Source organism: Drosophila persimilis, unplaced genomic scaffold (genome assembly GCF_003286085.1).
Source record: "Drosophila persimilis strain 14011-0111.01,24,50 unplaced genomic scaffold, DperRS2 tig00000579-arrow-pilon, whole genome shotgun sequence".
Classification (NCBI taxonomy): Eukaryota; Metazoa; Arthropoda; class Insecta; order Diptera; family Drosophilidae; genus Drosophila; species Drosophila persimilis.
Genome location: NW_020825322.1, coordinates 3,100,778 through 3,120,884, shown reverse-complemented (window position 1 = coordinate 3,120,884; position 20,107 = coordinate 3,100,778). Strand labels below are relative to the sequence as shown.

The 20,107-nt window shown below is 42.8% G+C and overlaps 1 protein-coding gene across 1 annotated transcript in view; it reads left to right on the top strand.

Annotated features, from left to right (window-relative positions):
* Window positions 1-15,410: 15,410 nt before the first annotated feature.
* LOC6598595 (acetylcholine receptor subunit alpha-like) overlaps window positions 15,411-20,107 on the top strand; it is a 49,461-nt gene continuing 44,764 nt past the window's right edge. The window contains exon 1 of the mRNA XM_026990551.1: window positions 15,411-15,819. Within this exon, the coding sequence (XP_026846352.1) occupies window positions 15,765-15,819 (55 nt within the window). The 5' untranslated portion in view covers window positions 15,411-15,764. The remainder of the gene's footprint in view (window positions 15,820-20,107) is intronic.

Sequence of the window (20,107 nt, the reverse complement as noted above, 5' to 3'; positions counted from 1 at the left end):
TTTTCATGTACATTTTTTGATATTAATAAAATCATGCCAACATGCAATCATTGCGCGAACTTGTTCTCAGTTCTTGCAGTGCAAAAAGTCTTTGCAAATCTAGAAAGATTTTAAGTAATTTATTTTAATTTTGGGCCTGGAACCCAGAGGAACCGGCCTCCATCCATACATACGAGACATTCACGAATGCACCACCACTCTCGCACTGTCACAGAAAATGCCTTCCCATATGCCAAATTCGTTTTAGCTCTTGGCTTTGGGCAAATTTCTTAGCCATCGTCTGTTGCTACAGCAAACACAACTTGCTGAGGATTTACATTAAACTTTTTGGACCAAGTTTTCCTAAGGTAGGCGAGAACAGACCAAACGGATTTAGCGCCTAAGGGAATGGATGTCGTGGAGGGGTTTTCTCTGGCTTATATCAACAGAAGTAGCCTTATACTCCAAAAACAATGAACTTTTAAAGCGCCTCCTGTGGCTATGCAGCACATTTACTCAATCACACACACACACACCGAAACACTCGCAAACTTACACACATACACATGTACATATGGGTGTGTGCTGCCAAGTGTTCTGTTATAAAAAGGCAATCGAGCGTTAGGATAGACCGGACCGGACCAGACCAGACCATAGCAGGCCAGTCCTGCGCCTTCCTTTCTGCATTCGTGTGTGCGGCTCCCAGTGTGGGTTGTGTCTCTGAATTCTGGCATTTTCTGTTTTTTTCCGGCTCCTGGAACCATTCAGAATTTTTTAATTTTCGTTTCGTTTCATTTGCTTTTTTTATAACCGTTAACCATAAACGAGTGTATCGGTTTCTTGGTTAATCGAGGGCGAAGGCGATAGAAAATCGAGGGAGGGGGGAAGAATAAAATATGGAAAACTCTCCAACTATGTAACCCATCAATTATCAACAATATGTTTTTAAAATTTTGCAACTCTCACTGGATTGATAGCTTTAAAATATTACTTCTAAAACTCATAAAAAATTATAAATTTTATATTTAATATTTGGCAGACGGTAAGCATGAACTACAAAGATTTTAGGGCAGAGTTTTGCAAGACTTCTTCTTCATGTTCTGCAAAAAAATCATAACAAAGTTAAATTATTTTTTTAAATTTCTTTAAAAAATGTCCATCTATAAAAAAATCATAGTCGCTTTTAGGAAAAGGATATATTGGATATTGTGTGCTATTCATATAGGGTACACTTTATGCATTAGGTAATTGTTCTTTGTGGTTTTAAATATATGTGCAATGTATGTTCATATACAAGCAATGTTAAAATAATATCCGCCATCTTCTTTTCATTATCGGGGCGTTTTTTTAGCGCCTTGCCCGAGGTCACTGGGAAATTGCGCTTAGAAATACCGACGAGTACATAAGCCAAAGCCGCAGCACGCACACAGCCTCAGCAACACACACATGTGTATGTATTATGGTCAAAACAATCAAAAGTGGCAACCACAAGGCAAATAAAGAGAGGCAAATAAAACAGAAGGAGAGGGAAACACAAAGCAAAGAAAAACCAAACAATAAATGAAGACTATCTTCAGGGGCCGAAGCTTTTGATACTCTTTAAGAACAATTATATCCAAATCCATTGTGGCATTATATACTTATTGTTTTGCCTTAGCTAATAGAGCACCCATAAAATAACAGGTACTTGTGATTAGTTGGACTATCTGGAGAATCGATATATGTGGTTATTGAACTACATATGACTTCCTTTTCGACTGATGTGCGGTTGCTATTTGATATATGCAGACTAGTCCACGATATTGGCATCTTCGATGGCCTGACAAGAGTGAAACAAAAGATAGCCACTCAAAAATAATAGCTACTTTCGGCCGAGAATCTAAAATATCCTCCATATATGTAATATTTAAGGGAAATCTAGCGGTGCAGAGACAAAGAGAGGGAGATAGTACCTGAAAATTCACCTCTAACTGCTGAACCATTTATTCTTTTTAGTCTGGCTAAGCTATCTGGCGATCGCAAAGATTCTGCTAAACAGGATTTATGATTCGGCTTTTGTATCTCTCGCGTATGTATCTTTGAAAATGATTGATGCCACAAGATCTCGCAATTGATTCTGGGTGACATTACAGATATAATCCGGTAATTGTCCCTGATATAGTTTCCTGTTACGACCTCAGCGATTGATGCTAATCTAAAATGTTCTGGCTTTCTTTTGACTGTTACATACATTTACACTATTTGAATGTACCCCTTTGACTCAACGAGAACCGGCTATAAAAATGTTGGCCAGCAGCAAAAAGGCAACATAAAATGGCAGCAGCTACTTGCCAGCAGCTTGGAGCTGGACTGGACTCGACTCGACCACAAAGCAAGGGAACAGGGAATAGGGAAAAATAATTTGGCCATTTTTGGGGCACACTTACACACAAGCACACCCTCACACACACACACATACACAGACACACACACAATAAATAACTCAATTGCAAGCTATTTGCTTGAAAAGTTTTCTACGCCCTCCGGCTGCCTTCTGACTTACAAAAGTTTCCCCCTTTTGGGGCCTGTCTCCGAAGTCCTCCCTGGTCCAGGGCATGCAAAATAGTTGAAAAATGTAAATAACCAAAAGGAACGTTGGGCGAGGCGGGGGGAAACGGATGGACGAAATAATTCATTAAAAGAATATCAAGTGTTAAAATTCACACAATTTACAAAAAAAAAAAAGAAACAACGAACACAAAAGAAAATTGTGCCATTGGCAATTTTTTGCCGCACCACATCCTCCCTCCCACTCTCTGTCTCTTCGGTAAAATGTGTGCGTGTGTCCTTGGGTAGGTGGTTGGGTTGTGAGGGAGAGAATGCGAAATTTAACGACAGGATAATTCGAGACTTGGGCCTTCGCATCATGAGTTCTGCAATTGGTAAATTATCGCAGATATTTAAACTGAAAAATAAATACAAGTGCAAGAAATATTCAATTAAATGAGACGCTACAAGTATTATATATGTATACATATAGGGAGATAATGTAAAAACCAGGGGAACCAGACAAGCAATCAAAATCACTATCGATTTTATACGAAATTTTATTGAAGCAGTTATAGATAGATAGATAGAGGCATGGAAGAGGCATCTTAATGGAAATGGTAAGGATATCGAAAATCTCATTTGTATGGATTTACTTTTTGGATAGCCCCTTCCGCTTGGCATGTCAAAGCCATCGGCGAAATAATCGATAAGTTATCGTTATTGCTCAACGACAAACAATGCTGTTTATGTTGGGGCTTTGCGACTTACACAAAGACGCACTGAATGCATAATCAATGGCAGAAAAACTAAATGAATAAATGCTAAAAAAATTGATGCCATATGGCTTAAAGGACATTTGTGGAAAGGCAGGCGCGACTCTGACTCTGGCTGTGACTCTGAGGCGTGGAGAAATCAACGAAATGTTAAATAAGCAAAACGTGACTTTATTCACAAAATGATGAGGCCAGCACCAGCACCAGGCGGGGTATCGGAGATGGGCAGGGTTCAGGCCAGGGTTGGGCGATGGGTTCAGAGATGGGTTGGTGCTGGGGCTGCAGCCTACGGAACTCTGCCTGCCACCGACCAGGACTTGGTCGAGCTTAACACCTTTGCCAGTCACCGACGCTGCTTTTTATTGCTGTTGGCTTTAAGTGCTACTGGCAGCTGACGACGGGCTGAACAAAACAAAAAGCAGGAAGAGGCACACAGAACAACAACAGCAGCAAAAATAATAGTCGAAGCCAAAAATTGCTGACAGCATTTTGGGAAATTGGCGTCGAAGGCTGTGCAGGACTCTGGCGAAATACAGGAGTCCTCCTACAGCGACCTACCCGGCAAGTGCGTCTGACAGGCGTGGCATTAAAGCCGCCAAAGAGCTCACACTGCAAGCTGATATTGCCGGCTTTGCCTTTGACGTCGCGTCGGCCAAAACCAAAGTTTGTCATAAAGTGTCAAAGTGAATTGAAAATTTCCATTAAGCTCTGCAAATCTACAGAATCCTCGGCCGACCGCAGAAACCGCGACAACAAAACCGCACCGACAACACTGCACCAACAATGTTGCACACACAAAAACGGAAATACAACAAAAATACATACATACATACATATTTGAAAAGAAGTAATAAATAAAATATAAGCGCTTTCAAAAGTGAAATGTCCAGCTGAATCAAACAAAATCAATTATGAACATAAAACGCTGAACTGAATGCGTAATGGTTTCTCTTTTTGTTTTAGTTTTAGTTTTAGCTGAGGGTTTTATATTTAATGTAAAAGAAATACTTGTACTGTAAAACTTGACATTCTAGTGGGTATTCACTTGGGGGCTTCTCAAAAACTGCGAATACAATTCTTTTATAGTCGCTTTGTTTCATTTTCAGGCCTAAAGTTGTCCATTTAATTTTGAATTTACTTCCCCTCTCAATTAGGGCTGTAATACCATCAAAAAACTTTCTCTATGTGTAGTTTTATTTAAACTTTTTTTTAACCTCTTCATTCATTTTCTGGTGGGGTAACTGTGTCTCAAACTGCTAAAGCTGGCTCGAACTAGCTCCGAAAAATGTAAGCCCAACGAAGGTAAAATCGCTTTAAAGAATTCGTATGGGTCGCCGTTCATTTGGTTTTTTTTTTGCCTTTTTTTTGTATTCTTCACACTTTGAAAACAACAACGAATTCGACGATGACGAGAAAGAAGATGGAACAATGTTTTTGTCATTACGACTTTCTCTCGTTTCGTTTCGTTTCTAGTTTCGTTTCTCTTGGCTGGATTGTCTTACCCGGCCCTGCTTCGTCCTTTCATAGAGCGTTGGCGATAAGGTCCTCGCCGATTCCGCCCCTTCATCTGCCGTTTGTGCTAACGGATTTGTCAAAAGCATTAAAACGAAATCTTGTGCAGCAAACTGGGCATCAATCATGGCGGGAAACACACGACACCACCCAAGTCCCATCAACATCACTACCACCACTCTCGCCATCGCCATTGCCATTGCCGACACCTCCATCCGAATCCCAGTCAAACAATGCATACAAAAAAGGATTCGCCAAAAGAATCCATCCTACTCCTTGGCCAGCTGGGAACGCGGCCATTTTTTCTCGCTTCTCGTTTCCCGCTTCTTGTTTGGCTTTCTCTTGTTCAAGGAGACGGAGCTTAACAATGCCCCGGGGCTCCGGGGCCAGTCAAAGGCACAAAGCTGGCTGCTTGCGAATGAAACGAATATGGAAAACGGTACTCTGAACCGGTTCAAGTGCCGTTTCGTTAAGGAAATTGGGTCTAGGCCTCATATCCAGATATATGTACATATATTTGAAAATAATTCTGAATAAATATCATATAGTTATGTAATTCTCTATACCTTCCCTTAACAGAACTTCTGCGTATCCATGAAGATTGAGCAGAAATCTCAGTCCCAGGTCTGACGAATTTTCTTTACCGTTTCACTCATAGAGTGACTCTATCTTGGACAATTGTAAATACAGAATCCTTCTCTTCTGTATTGGCATCTCACCGGGTGGGTGTGCGTTTCTCTTTCTCCAGTTTTCTGTTTGTGTGTGTGTGCGCTTCTCCATGTGTGTGTATGTGTGCTAATTTCTGTTAACGAGGCTAATAGTTCAGGGCAGGGCGTTGATTGGGGCAGCTGGCACATGACAAAAGGAAGTGGAAAAAAAAACGTATACTGATGTGTGCATGTCTATGTATAAGCTATCAACTGGCAGGCGTTGTGCCCAGCTCTGTGCCCAGATTGTCATGCCCAAGCCCACTTATCCCCCCCTTTGCCAACACGCTCGCTCCTCCCACTTCCATATCCCCCAACCAATGCAATCTTCTCAGAGAAGACAAAATATTTGCTGAAATTTTAAGCATTGAAAGGTTGAAAGGTTCGACACTTTTGCCTAAAACACATACTGAGCGAATAGGATGGAAAGAGTGCCAGGAAAAGAGACAGAGGGAGGAGGGCCAGGGCCAGTGCCAGTGCCAGTGCCAGTGTCAGTGCGAATGAGAGAAAGAGAGCCCAACAAAGGGCGAAGCTTAGAAGCTATGGGGAAGATGAAGATGAATGGACGTTAAGCGCGGCGTTGAGGAATTAGGAGCCGAGGATAAGGAGCCAAGGCGGACGACAAAAGATGATGACAATGATGATGATATAGAAGAAGATGGAAATGGCTCTAAGGAGGCCGATGATGGCCCCCAAAAGCCAAGGCCAAATAGTGCTGAAGGAGACACAGAGACACAGGAGATGAGCGACAGAGACAGAGATAAAGAGCAACTGTCAGATATGCAAATGAGCCAATAAAAGTAATTTCAAATTAAATTAAACGAAATGAAATTGAACAGCCAAACACCATGTGCCTAAGTCTGAATATTCACTGATTCGGATACCGATTCTGAATCTGAATTTGTGTTTATTAATTTCTTGGGATCTCGTTTCGCTCGAAAATTTTCAAATGAAATTAACCTTAAATTTTGAATGATGACAGGAACTGGGACCGAGACGGGGATGGGGGCTTTGATGATGGCTTTGCCTGTTGTTGATGCTAATGTTTGTGCCGCTTCATGGACACGCTTTTGCCATATTACCACGCCTCCTTGGATGCTCCTCGCCCTGCGCCATCCTTCTCTCCCTCGCTCTCTCTCTCTCTGTCACTCCTACGTTCGCTGGATCATTCTCTCATGGCGTTTGACATAAAAAGCATAATTGATTACACACACACACACACACACACACACACACATTACAGGACACACAGAGGATACGATACGACAACCGCAGGACGCGCCCCACCGCATCCAACCACATACCGAACGACCCCCCTGCAACCGACTGTTGTCCATGCCCATGCCCCATGCCCCATGCCGCATGCACCACCCCCCACTGATCGGCTCTCCACTTTGCCTATGTTAGAGGCAGCTTATGACATTATTCAATTATGGCGTACTTAATGCGGAAAATTTGCTTTCATTTTGAACCGAAAAAAATTGCATTTGCCTGCGGGGCAAATGCCATTAGAAGCGGGACAAGCGGGGCAAGATTGAGGGAGTGCTTAGCCAAGTTTAAATAGCCAAAATCTACACCGCTCAAGAGTAAGGCGAATGAAAAGCGAGTGAAAATACAGAAAGGACGGACTGAAATGACCAGAGAAAGCAATGGTTTCTGGCTAAAGAATTCAGGTGTGATATGTGATATCAATGATCAAATGCCAGCACTCGAAACATTTTCTGTGTGGATGATGGAACTTTTAGATCAAGGACTTACCCATTCCAAATAGCCATTGCTCCAACTAGCCCAATTTTTGCAGAAACTCTTATGAAGCTAAGAACCAGCTCTCCTTTATGTATACAGACCTGAGCATCGGATAGCCATGTCTAGCTATGAACTCCTATAATTCAATACCTCCGGTGTTTATGCTTTGACTTTAAGAAGAGGTACCATAAAAACGGGAATCATACATGTACTTTGACATTTACTTAATAACTCCTTAACTTTAAGGCTATGCTACAAAGTTTTGAGGTCTCTTGAACGACTTAACGTCATAACATTATTAATGCAAATCTCCGGTGTTTATGCTTTGACTTTAAAAAAAGGTACCATTAAAACGGGGATCGTAAAAATATTTTAGCATTTACTTAATAATTCTTTAACTTTAAGTCTGTGCTAAAAAGGTCTGTTGAAGGTCTAAACAGAATTAGTAAAATTTATTCCCGACAATCTATAATATTATCTCTTAAAGTGGAATTCTTTAGTGTTATTCCTTAACCAGAGAACATATTTAAATATGGAAATTTAGAAGATAGAAAATTGATAATATGTATAAGGTTAATTTAAAAATAAAAATTATTTTATTTTGTTTTTACTAATATTCGTGCAAAGTCTTAAAATTAAGAACTACTGCCACTGCAGATTATAGAAATATGTTCTAGTAATTGTTGTGTTCGTCGCTCGCCTATTGACTGAATAACAGAGAAAGCACGTCCAAAATTCCCCCATTTGAATGGCCAGTGAGTGCCTTGAGATATTCTTTTCCTCTCAACGTTCGTCTGTCTATTCCTTTGGCCAGGTCCAGGCTCATACATAGTTTAGTTCACGTCAAAAAATCTCAACCAAGGAGCGCTCACGAGGCAGGCAATCAGGCAGGCAGGAGGTTCGGCCCTTCAGACCGGAAGTTGCGCCCCAACAGGAAGTGACCCGAACTGAGAAAGAGTCTTTGACGATGGGTGTGTGGTGCCCGGTTCCCTGTGTGTGTGTATTAGCTGAGTTTGAGTTTGTGCTTAGTGAAATGTTTTAATTATAACGAAATTTCATAGAACAATTTGTTGTTTCAAGGTGATGGTAGAGATTGGCCTGCTTTTAAATAGGGCTGGCAAGAGCTTAGGGAGTTGGCTCTAAGCCGGTAACATTAATGCGAAACAAAAAACTTTTCCCACATAGTTGGTTGAAAATTGTTGTGTGGCCTGCTGCAGCCCTTCCTGCTGCTTCTTCGACCAGCGTCATCATCCGGACATGGGCCGAAACGCGCGTGCCCTTCTATATTTTCATCTCGTCGCTGTGTGTGGGTGTGGGTGTGAGTGTGTATAAATATAAATATGCACAGACACATACATGGGTGTGGGCGGGACACATGGACCATGCCCATGTTAAACAAGGCACTCACACAATGACGCAGGCCCACACATACGCAGATGAGTTGACAATACGAGTGGCAATTATTTAACTTGATTTATTTGCTTCAGTCAACATGTGAAGAGGCGGCCAGGGCGCCAAGGGCGCCAAGGGTGGCAGAAGGGTCTCTGGAAGGGCGTGGTCCTGGCAAGGGCATGGGCAGAAGTGCCATAATGAAGCGGCCTGGCAAATTTAATTAGAGCATCCTCCTACAGGCATCTGACTGCCCCGGTCCCGGTCTCGGTCCCGCTCACTCCTCGTCCTTGCTTTACCTGAGCCAATGCCAGGCACCGACCGAGGCCAGAAAACTTAACTTTAATGACAAAACAAACCAATTCTCTACAAGCCACTCGACGGTCTGGTCTGGTTTGGTTTGGTCTGGTCTGGTCTGGCTAAAACAGCAACAGACTAGCACGGAAGGCTAGCGTCTGCAGTCGAGCCCTTTGATACACTTGCCGTCTTATCTAGTACTGAGCTATCCATCTGTATTTTGATGGGAAACGTTTCTCTCTATGATCAAAATCGGAGCTGTTTCCTTCTAGGCTTTACAAACATTTGGTAATCTGGTGAAGCCGCTATTCCCACTGTAAGGGTATACGGACTCTTAGCAACATCACTATGACAACCATTTTGGTCAAGTGTCTCATTTTGTGCATGAGGCAAACAAGCCCCAGAGAGTGGGGGGAGTGGGAGAGGGCTGCAGAGAAAAGCTGCAGCTTCTTTTCAGCTTTCTGTCAATAAAAAAGCAAACTTGAGCTGCAAAAATGTGCAAGCCCTAGCCTCACAGCAGGCCAGTGGAAGATGGGGCACAGGGGCACAGGGGCACCGGGGCACCGGGGCACCAGAGCACAGCACCGAGCAGCGATAACAAGTTCCACGCGAACGAGTCCTGTCCAAGCGGAAACGAGTAAAACTGCGCCTCATCATAACAAGTTATGAAAGGAAGAAATTGCAATTCGCATTAAAAAGAAAAATATTGTAAACAAGTAAAATGGATGGGACGGCATCAGACGGTATGGAATGGAATGAGGAAAAACTTAGACAGTCGGATGCTTGGGAGAGATAGAGATTGAGATAGGGGGAGGCTAGTTGGAGGCTTGTTGAAAGGGGTAACTAAATAGGACGGCATCAAGTGGGTATCCAATGGCCCTGGCATTAAGCCATTAATGTCAGTTTGCCGCTCGAACATGCTGCGAAAAGTGCTTTAAAGTATGCAAGGAAAAATAAAAATATGATTTCCAACATCCTTGGCTTGGATGGGATGACAATGCGATAGAGCTGGAGGCCTGGATGTGATGCTGGACGTACAATAGTAGAAAAATATGTATGACAGCACTGTGTTGCGAATTAATTATGATTTATTATCATTGTTTGAGTGGGGTAGGAATAAACAGTGAGTGCCTGGCCGTGGTTTTTATTTACCTTGAAAAAACCCAATTGAATAATTTCGATTTCCATATTGAGTCCTGCCCTCCAGCTCGTTTTTCCACATCATTTGAGATCCGTTAACACACCCAGCAAGACGTACACTCGTCATGGGCTTGTGCTCGGGCTCGGGCTCGGGCGAGCCGCATCGAATGGGGCAATAGCCCGACACATAGGCACTTGGGATAATCTTGTACAAGATAATCAATTCTCCAGCTCGTAATTTGTCACTCGGCCGGCCTGGAAACGCTTTAAACAGCTTATAAATACAAAAGAAATGAAACATGGCTGCCGCACAGTGCGTATGAGCAATAAATCGTGCACTCGCACACATTCGCTCAGACCCACATTTGCTGTGTTGCTCGCAGATGAAAAAAGACCCCAAAGAAAAATCCAAATAAGTAGGCACAACAGAAAACAGAAAGAAAAGGCCCTAAGATAAAAGACAAAAGTCAAAGGAATGGGCTGGGAAGCAGACAAGGAACAAAAAAACAAGGCAACACACAAATCACAGAAAACAGCTGTGACAGAAATCAACTGCCAAGGCGAAGGCGAAGACGAGGGCGAAGACGAAGGCAATGCCGAAATAGATGTGGCGGTGGAAGAATGCAGAACGAAGGGCAGACAGGGTGGAGACGGTGCAGAGAGGGTGGGCCAGCGAGATGAGGCAGAGACCATGTTGCAGGCTGACGACTGTCACCTGTGAGTGTGCAAATTGCAGCCCACAAAAATTCAGAGCAACAACAGCCAGCAGCCGACAAGGCCACGCAAGGGGGCAGCGGAAGACCACACATAAGTCAAGGGTTTTCGAGGGGGTTACGTTACGGTTGGGGCTGGGATTGGGGTAGACTAAGCAATAAGTAGACAATGAGTTAAAAGCGAAAATCTAGTCTCGGTCCCACTACATATAATAAAAAGGAAAGCACAGGAAAAAAGAAAAGTAGGAAACCTTAAAGATCCCACAGCAAGGACAACGCTCATCAAGCAGCCCAAGACGGTTACGGTACTGTCCCCGCTCGGTTGGGTTGGTTTAAGGAAAGTGGCCATAAAAAAAGGCAAAAATACCATGAGACTGGGACAGGACTAGCACGAAACAAATGCGACTGGAAATCGAAAATGTACACTTGAAAAAATACCGGTATGCTACAATATTTGTTGGCATGTATACTTATTGCGAAGACAAATTATGGAATAAAAATATATAGAGATATAGATAGGAGACCAAATTCCAGCCAGTCGTCGAAAATTTAGCTCAGTGTTCGCACAGATGCCTGGCAATTGATCACTGCAGTGAGTATTTATAGGGGTATGCTATTCTTCTGTGTGACCATGTACATACCCGTACATATATGCATATAAATTTATCATTATGTGCGCTGACATATGTATGTACATTGTACATATGTTTGCGTGTGGGTGGGCCAATAATGCTGCTCAATTTGAAATGTTGATGTCTGATGATTATGTTGATGACGCAGCACCATTTGGAGCATCTGAGCTTTGAGCCAGTACGCTCCTTTCTGTTCCGTTCATGGCTCAGCCCCAGAGCCTTCTGTCTCTCATCGGCACTTGAGTCGCTGGAGTCGTCGATGGCGGCGAAGGATGGGGGCCTAGGCCAAGGGGGAACTGCGAGTTCCAACTAGAAATGCAAGGCACATTGTTAACCCCACTTCATTGAAAATGCTAATCGCACTCATTACACGAAATATGCATGTAATAATAGCAAAATCAGCATCAACTCCAGACAACAGCAGTGGAACTCGTACTCGTACTCGTACTCGCCGGAGTCGGAGCGGTATCTGGAGGGGGACTACGATTATCTGCTCCGCCGTTGCTGCCGAGCATGCCAATGAGAACTGAGAACTGAGAACTGAAAACTGAAAACTGGGAAGGATGCCACAATGTCGCTGATGATGATACTAATGATGATGCTGGAGCTGATGCTGATGTGAATGAAATTGTTGCTTTAGCTGTTGTTATTTCTCTCCAGGCTGTCGCGGAGTACGAGTATTTCGGGGATTGCTTCACGGCAAGAAAAACTTGGATATCATTTTAAAGGAATTCGTGGCGTTTGATGAGAATGCATTTAATAACAGAATTTAAACACACAAGGCTTGAAGTCCTGTCAGGAAAATTTTAATAAAACTCTAAAACCATTTCTTTTAAATAAAATAATAATATAAGTAATTGTTATCTTAAATTTTAAATTTTATGTTATAATTAAATTGAATAGAATATTCTGGGACACATCCCATGCAGGACAAAATGATCTTCGTTTTGATTTATAGAAATTCGATTGAAAAAGAAGGGTTTCTGCAAACTCATGAACGAATAGTTATATGTAAAAAACCGCTATTTTCCTACTCGTACTCTAACGTTTTAGGACTGACAGCATAATATAGAGATTATGCCTCTTGATCCCTTTTGGCCTGCTTTGCATTATTAGGGGTTAAGGGTCAGGGGTCGTCAGAGGCGCGAGTTCTCTTATACTCGTATTTTTTGCCGACTTGTCACAGGCAACATGCCCTGAGCGCCGCCTAATGAGCGCTCATAATGAGCGACAAATGTGGCGGGGGCTCCACAGAGGGGGGCAGTCGGGGCAGGCGGGTCAGGCGGTGGCAACTATCACGATGATGACGGGGCAAATTGGGCAGGCAGACTAACGGAAGTTGACGGCAAAAAATCGAATTTCTCTCTCTCGGGTTCTTTTTTAATATTTCGCAATGCATTTAATATGAAAAGACAACAGGCGAGGACAGGACCTGAACAGGACACAGCGAAAGAGAGGGACGATAAGAAAGACAAGAGATGGGGGGATGGGGAGCGGAAGAGCGGGGTAGCGGGGGAGTAGAGGAAAACAGAGAGGGAGTGGAAAAGCCTTGCGTTGGCTTGTCAAATCATCAAGGAAAGGCAAGGACACTGCCAGCGTGGCAGCTCGGGCGAAAAGGGACGCGACGCCTTAAACGCTTTCAACGTTGGCTTTTTCAAGAATCAAGTGGGAGGGCACGAAGACAGGGCCGGAGCAGGGGCCGGAGCAGGGGCAGGGGCAGGGGTAATGGCAGTGGCAAAGATAGAACGAGAGAGAATGAGGCCCGTGGCACATTTTTTTTTTCTTTTTTTTTTTTGACAGCCCACTCCCATTTGCCCGGGCTCTCGAGCAAGTGTGCGGCTGCTTAAATTGACACTTGGCATCTTTTGTTGCATCAAAAACGTGTCGTCTTCGAGCCACCCAGCCCCAGCCACGGCTTGCCATGTCCTGCCCCTGGCACCACCCCCATAGCGCTAGCTGCCTCCCACCTGGCGTCACTTCATTGTCCCTGCCCCTGCAGCCGCCTTTTAAATATTTGACAGCGCGTCAAGTAAGGTCGCCGGGGGACTAATAGAGGTGGAGGCGGAGGCGGAGACGGAGGCGGGGCCAGAAGGTGGGAAGGTCATGCACACTCTTATGACATTTTCTTAAATTACTTCCGAAAACCTTTTGCCGCCCTCACTGAATTGCTCATTCATTCTCTCCCCCCGCCCGCTCTCGTCCGCATTTTCCTCATTGAGCTCAAGAGGCGCCCTTAAAGTCTTTTTAATTGAATTGTGCCATAATGTAGCATACATTTACGTATACTCGTAGTACAAGCATTCGGTGTACTTTTAATTTTCAACTACTTGTACGGCAATTTTCAAGGATATAAAATTTCACATGTTAAAGCATTTGCCTGGTTAATATTAAGGGCGACCTTTGGACTGCAAAAATACCTCTGTTGTAGGGACTGCTTCGACAGCAAATATACAACTGTGGGGTTTCTTTTTATTATTAAAAATAATTGTACTGTAAGAATAATCTCGTTGCCCTCACAACCACAACCATACTCGACCGAACTTAAAGCTTCCTTCTTAAGTTACCGACACTCTCTCGGGTCTCTCGGGTCTCTCGTGTCTCTCGTGTAGCCGCCGTCGTCGTTCTTCTTCTGCTTTGATCTTCTTATTTGAGGGACGGAATCGGACCATCACAGCTCGTCGCTACCAAGGTTACCCTTCTGGACTACAGTGGATTGTGAACATCGAACCTCCTCGTTAATTAATATTCATACTGATCTAGCTTTTATTCAAGAAAATGGGCAAAGAATATTTCAAAATTTCTGAATATTATTCTCGCTCTGGCGAAAATTGTCAAAGTTCCATTGGAACTCCATTCCTAGCCAGAGAACGGCAAGTGAAATCATAAGCAGGAAAGGGATATTGGGTAATCCGAACTCAGTCAAAGGACACGCACACACAGGGAGAAAAAAGGGACACTCGTCAAGTCCCTTTAGGAGTTATTAATTAAATTAACAGACCCAACGGAGGTTCGGCACAAGACGGCCAAAAAGTTTTCCAAAGAATAAGCCGGATACCTTCAGATCCCGAGTAAATGAATTACGTGAAATTAGCAATTAAAATTCACAAAATGTTTGCCACCCATAAAAAAAAAAACTTCTCAACCATATACATATATATGTATGTATGTATGTATATATTTCAAGCAGTTCAATTTTGGGTCAGCACAAAATTAAGATTAAAATCAATTAGCATAAATAAAAAGAAAAAACAAAAAAACAAAGCCGAACGAGAAGATGTATTTGGGATTTGCTGCTGCTGCGGAAAACTTTATTGTTTTTGTTTTTTAAATAGGAAGCGGATGGTGGGGTGGGGCTGGGTCCCACAGATGCCTAAAAACTTGAGGAACTTAACCTTAACCTCAACCTTAGTCAAGTCGAAACTGGCATTCGCCCTCCGCAAACATTTCGAATTATCTTGGGAGCAAATGTAGTATGTGGTTTTTGGTATTTGGTGTATTAAGGATCAGACCAGAGTTCTGAGGCATTCTTGTAGTGATTGTTGAATTGTTTTTTAATGAAAATACTAATTAAATGTCCACAAAATGATTTTTATCTCTCACAGTTCGCTCTCTCATTCTCTCTTCCCAAATTTTCCCCAAAGAGTCGTGATGGAGGAGAAGGCAGAGGAATGAGACAATGTGAAGTGGAGGGACAACGAGGAACAGGAGCAAAACTGCGCAAAGGGGAAAAGGCGAACCGAAGCAGAGGCCACCAAAAAGCACATTTAAAGAATTTTAATCGAAAACTGCCAAGAAATAAATATATTTACAAGCATATATACTATACATACAACATAAACAAATAGTATATATATACAATATATAGAGAACTGTTATATATACTGAAAACTCAAAGGGAGTCGCCACAAGAAAACGATGAAGCGAGGCACTGCAATGATTCCGAAATAATAATAATATATTTGTAAAATAAACGCTGCCAGGAAAACAACCGAAAACTACCCTAACAACAAAAAAAAAAAAAAACAGCAACTGAAATGCATATAACGCACAACAACAAACCAACAACCAAACTCTACAACAATTACAACAAGAGAAAAGTTGAATTTTCCCTCAACTGTTGCGCCTGCGCCTTAAAATCGCCTTAGAAAAAAGCGCCTTAAAAAGCACTTGCTCCCAATCGTCATCGAACAGCCCATACGAAATACATACCAATAACAGCCCCTAGGAAGCGGAAGCACTACCAGAGACCAGAAACCGGACACCAGGCATCAGGCACCAGGCACCACCACAATCACCTTCTTCAACCACCAGCAGCAAAAGCCAAAAAAGCGTGCAGAGGGAAATGAGATGAAGTGGTTTCAAGTGACCATAGATATGATTCTTGTGCTTTCATTTATATCAAGTAAGTGCCCTGTATTTATTAGCCTCGACCCAATCTTGACTGTGCCCAACCCAACACTCTCGTATAACCCTCACCTCTATTTTGAACCACCACATCCACACTCTCACACAACCGACAACAGACGATGGACAACGCACAACAGACAAGCCACAAGGAGAATCCCCCGTCATTCGAGTGTCATTCAAACAAAGCCCGTCGTCTGCAAGGGCTCGCATCTTAACACAAAACAATCGCATGACACTCGCCCGACATCCTCTCATCACTGAAAACATTCTCAAAGTTCCGTTCGGTTGGACTCCGGCTGGTCCGCTCATCCACTGCCCATGCATCCGCAGCTACCGCACCGCACCGCACCATCTCGTGCCCAAACATGGCTCCGTAACCATATCCGTGTGTCCGTTGAAGCGCTCGAGTGCCTTGAGTTTGTTACGGAGGTGGAGCAGGGCAAATGGATAAACAGTATAGAAGAAGACCGGCCAAAAGGGAGGTACTCAGAGCAGGAGATGGACAAAGTAGGGGATGGCCAGATCAGAATATAGCCATTGGACTGAGGTTAGCTCTTAGCCAGACTTTACTGCCTCAGCTTAATTATGGTTTCATAAATGGCCAGAAAACTGATATGGGGTCAGAAACGCTTAGTTCTGTGTGCTACATAGGCAGGGGTCCCTACCCTTTGAGATACCAGATGGTATACAAAATTATACTAAAATGAAAATCACTTTAAATAAACCAAAAAACCAATACTTAAATATTTTAAACAATTCAGCGTTCAGCTTTCAAAAAAAAACTTTGCCAAATTTAATGTTCGAGGCGTAAATATGGTGTTGCCAAATAGTCTTAAAATAGTTAGTCTAAGGAGGCAGATGACCGAACTTATATAAGTAATTCCCACTAGTAATTTTTTATTTCAAATGGAAAAAAACCCTCAACTCAACTCAAAGCTTTTCGTTCTGGGTATACATTATACAAAAGAGGAGTTGATCAATCGCTCCCTCGTTGCCCAGGGCCAGCTGTTCCAGATCTGTGTCGGATATGCCTATATTCAGTCCATCCAAAACGTGAATTTTTAAAACTTTCCAGCTATTTTGCATCATCGGCACGCCGGTGCACGCTTTATACATACTGAGGTCAACCAGATCCTTGTGGACCTTGTCCACTAATCTGGCCACAGACATGGCACTGGCACTCGGAACTGGTGACGGGTGCGGAAGTCGAGTTTGATGCCCCATTGCTGGAGCCAATTGTCCAGCCTCTCGCGCTCTTCTGGGTATAAGGAATAGGTAGCCATTTCCAAGCAGATTCAAATTTTGTAAACACTTGAAAAATATTTTTTAAATGTGTGTGATCTGGGTGATTACGCACCCGTGAATGACACTGGAGTAAAAGAACATCTAGATAGAGGCATATTTTGGAAGTACTTTCGTTCCATCTAACAGCAAGCGCCTCTACAGACTCGGACAGACCAAGAGAAAAGGAGCTGCGAAAATACGCTTCAAAGTTTCGAAATGGGTTTTCATCTTCCTGGAGAAAATTTAAAAAAATAATGAAACCATTTTCAACGTTATATTGTGTGTGCTTCACTATTTTTATTATAGGCAGCTCTCGTATATTTGTACAGATGTAGGTAATTGGATTTAGATTTTAGTTTTGAATACATTTCAATTACAAAAAAAATGATCCCGTTGTACCCCGCCTAAAGCTAAATACACTTAATTTAATCCAAAATCCGTTTTTCAAATATATTTTTATTTTCTTTAATAATATATGAAGAATCCTACCATACAATTAATGTTTAAAGCCAGAGCCAAAAGACCTTCAGGCTATTTTTCAATAAAAATTCAGTTCTTCATATAGCGGAAATGGCTTCCAAAACCATAACAGATATCGTATTTGGATAACTCAAAACTGCTTTCTTAATAGCTAGATTGTTTTCCATGCTTTTTGCACACGAATTGTCGTGCTCTGATCATATTCTGAACTTGGATTTCATTGCAGCAGGAACGACTTCCGAAGAGTCAAATATCTCCTTTCTTGCGACACTTTTTGTTGACCCTCAATGTGATTGGGGATAGGTTTTTTGTATTGTTTGTCAGCTTTCATCCTAAGCCAATTTTTAATTACTTTTTTAATGGTCGCATCATTCTTCCTATTTGCTCTCTGACATCTTTTTGCCCACATTTGGGGGATATTTGAGTGAATTAGTGATTCGTGAATTAAAAATGATGATATTTTTTTTGGTTCTGGCAAACTTCTTAACTGGCTTTCAATATCAACTGGTCGAAATGGTATGTCACCATGTGAATTCAATTCACAATAAACTTAAGGATGCGAATTGATAAGGGCTGCACGGCTGAGAGTTTCCGACAGCTATTAGGGGCAACCCTCCACATAGACCATGCACCATATGTAAATTTGAAAGGCACATTTCATGCGCCTATGACCTTTCCCAGAGTGCTCGTACAGAGTAAAGACATTATAATTAGCTTTGCTTGAAATGGAAAGTGCAGAACTGTACGAAAATGTTGGTGGGAATGAATTGGCAATGGACCCACTGGCAGAATGGCAGAATGGCTGAAAAGGCAAACATGGCTAATGCAGCGACCGGGCAAGGCCGAAAAAAGTAAAAGAGGGAGAAAAAAACAACAAAAAACAACAAAAAAAAAGGACAATGGTCCGCACGACGCCCCCTCGCACTACATTGAACTCAATCCAACTCGATTCGACGCGATTCGACCCGACTCGGCTTCAGCTTCGGTTTCGGTTTCAGTTTTAGTGGCGTCCACAAAATGAGGCCGCAGCTTTGTGTCTGTCTCTTTATCTGTATCTGTGTGTCTGTCTGCGCTTGTGTCTGTCTCTCTCTGTGGCTGTGCCTGTGTCTGTGTCTGAGTGTGCGTGTGCCTGCATAGCCGAAACTGGAACAAGGCGGCCACGCCCACAATCAAAGCAGCTGCCCGAGCCGAAACCCCAAACACCAAACCCCACCCAAGCCGCCAACGCATTGATTGCGATCTAGCCCAGGACCCATGCCATTCCCTTTCGGGCCTGGCCAACGCCTTTTGTGCGTGGTTTTGCGATTTGATTTTCCACTTTTTATGCGCGTCGTGACGCGACGCGTCGTCAAGGCCAGTCGTGCGGCCGCACGGTTGATGCCGCTCCCGGCATTTAATGTGCCTCCCCCCCCCTCTCCACCCCCGCCCATATATTTATCCACTTTCACTGAAACCCCAAATCGAAAAGGAACCACGAGAAAGACCGAATCGGAATGAAGGCAGTCCGGAGTATTATACTTTGAGTATTACAATATACACATTTCCTCAGCAATTAGAGGTATTTGCCATGAAAAACACAAAACGAAAAATAGAAAAGAAATTAAAAATAATATGGCAAAAGTAAGCATACATTTTGAATTGTGTTTTGCGTAGATTCCCCCTTGTTTCCTTCGTTTCATTCGTTCGCTTTATTCATCTTAAAAAAGCATTGAATTTCTTTCGATTTAAAATCCCATAAATATTGCTGGAAAATCTTCCTGGTCTAGCTGGCTGGATGGCTGGCCGTAGGAATGGCCAAAGAAACAGAAACAGAAAGAGTCTGAAGCCGAATCAGAAAGCAGCGCCCAAAAGCAGGAAACACAATTTTTCATGTCATTATTTCGGGGGTATACGTAGAGAGGGAGACAACGGAACGGAGCGAACGCAGAGGCAAACATAAATATAAATGGCAGTAAAGCACGACACACACTCACACACACACACACACATACACGGTACACTGTACGCTGTACACATGCATACAAACACATATGCACTTACATCAATAGCTGCTGCAAATGGCTGCTAATGCAGCAGCGAGCAAAGATGAAGAAGCAGCAACTGCCACGCTCCAGTTTCCGCTTTGTGGCCATTAAACGAGCCACACACAAACACACTTTATCATACACACACAAGCACACAAACACACAAACACTTATATGGATATATGTATATAAAGGGACCCTGGCCGAGAGTGCAACTAACGCCCTCTTTTTTTTTAACATCAACCAACAGACGACGACAACTGAGCAGTTTTCCAAAGCTTCTCTTTTCCACTCTTTCCCTTCTTCACTCTTCCCCGCTCTTCTCCACTCTTTTATTTATTTATTTATTTCCCTATCTGTAACTACTTATTTCAATTGGTGGGTCAAAGAGTAAACTATAACTTTTTGGCATATATTGGACACAGAGAAAACTGCATAAAGCATACACATCATTTACTCGATATATTTATTTATTATAAATAATATCCCAAGCCA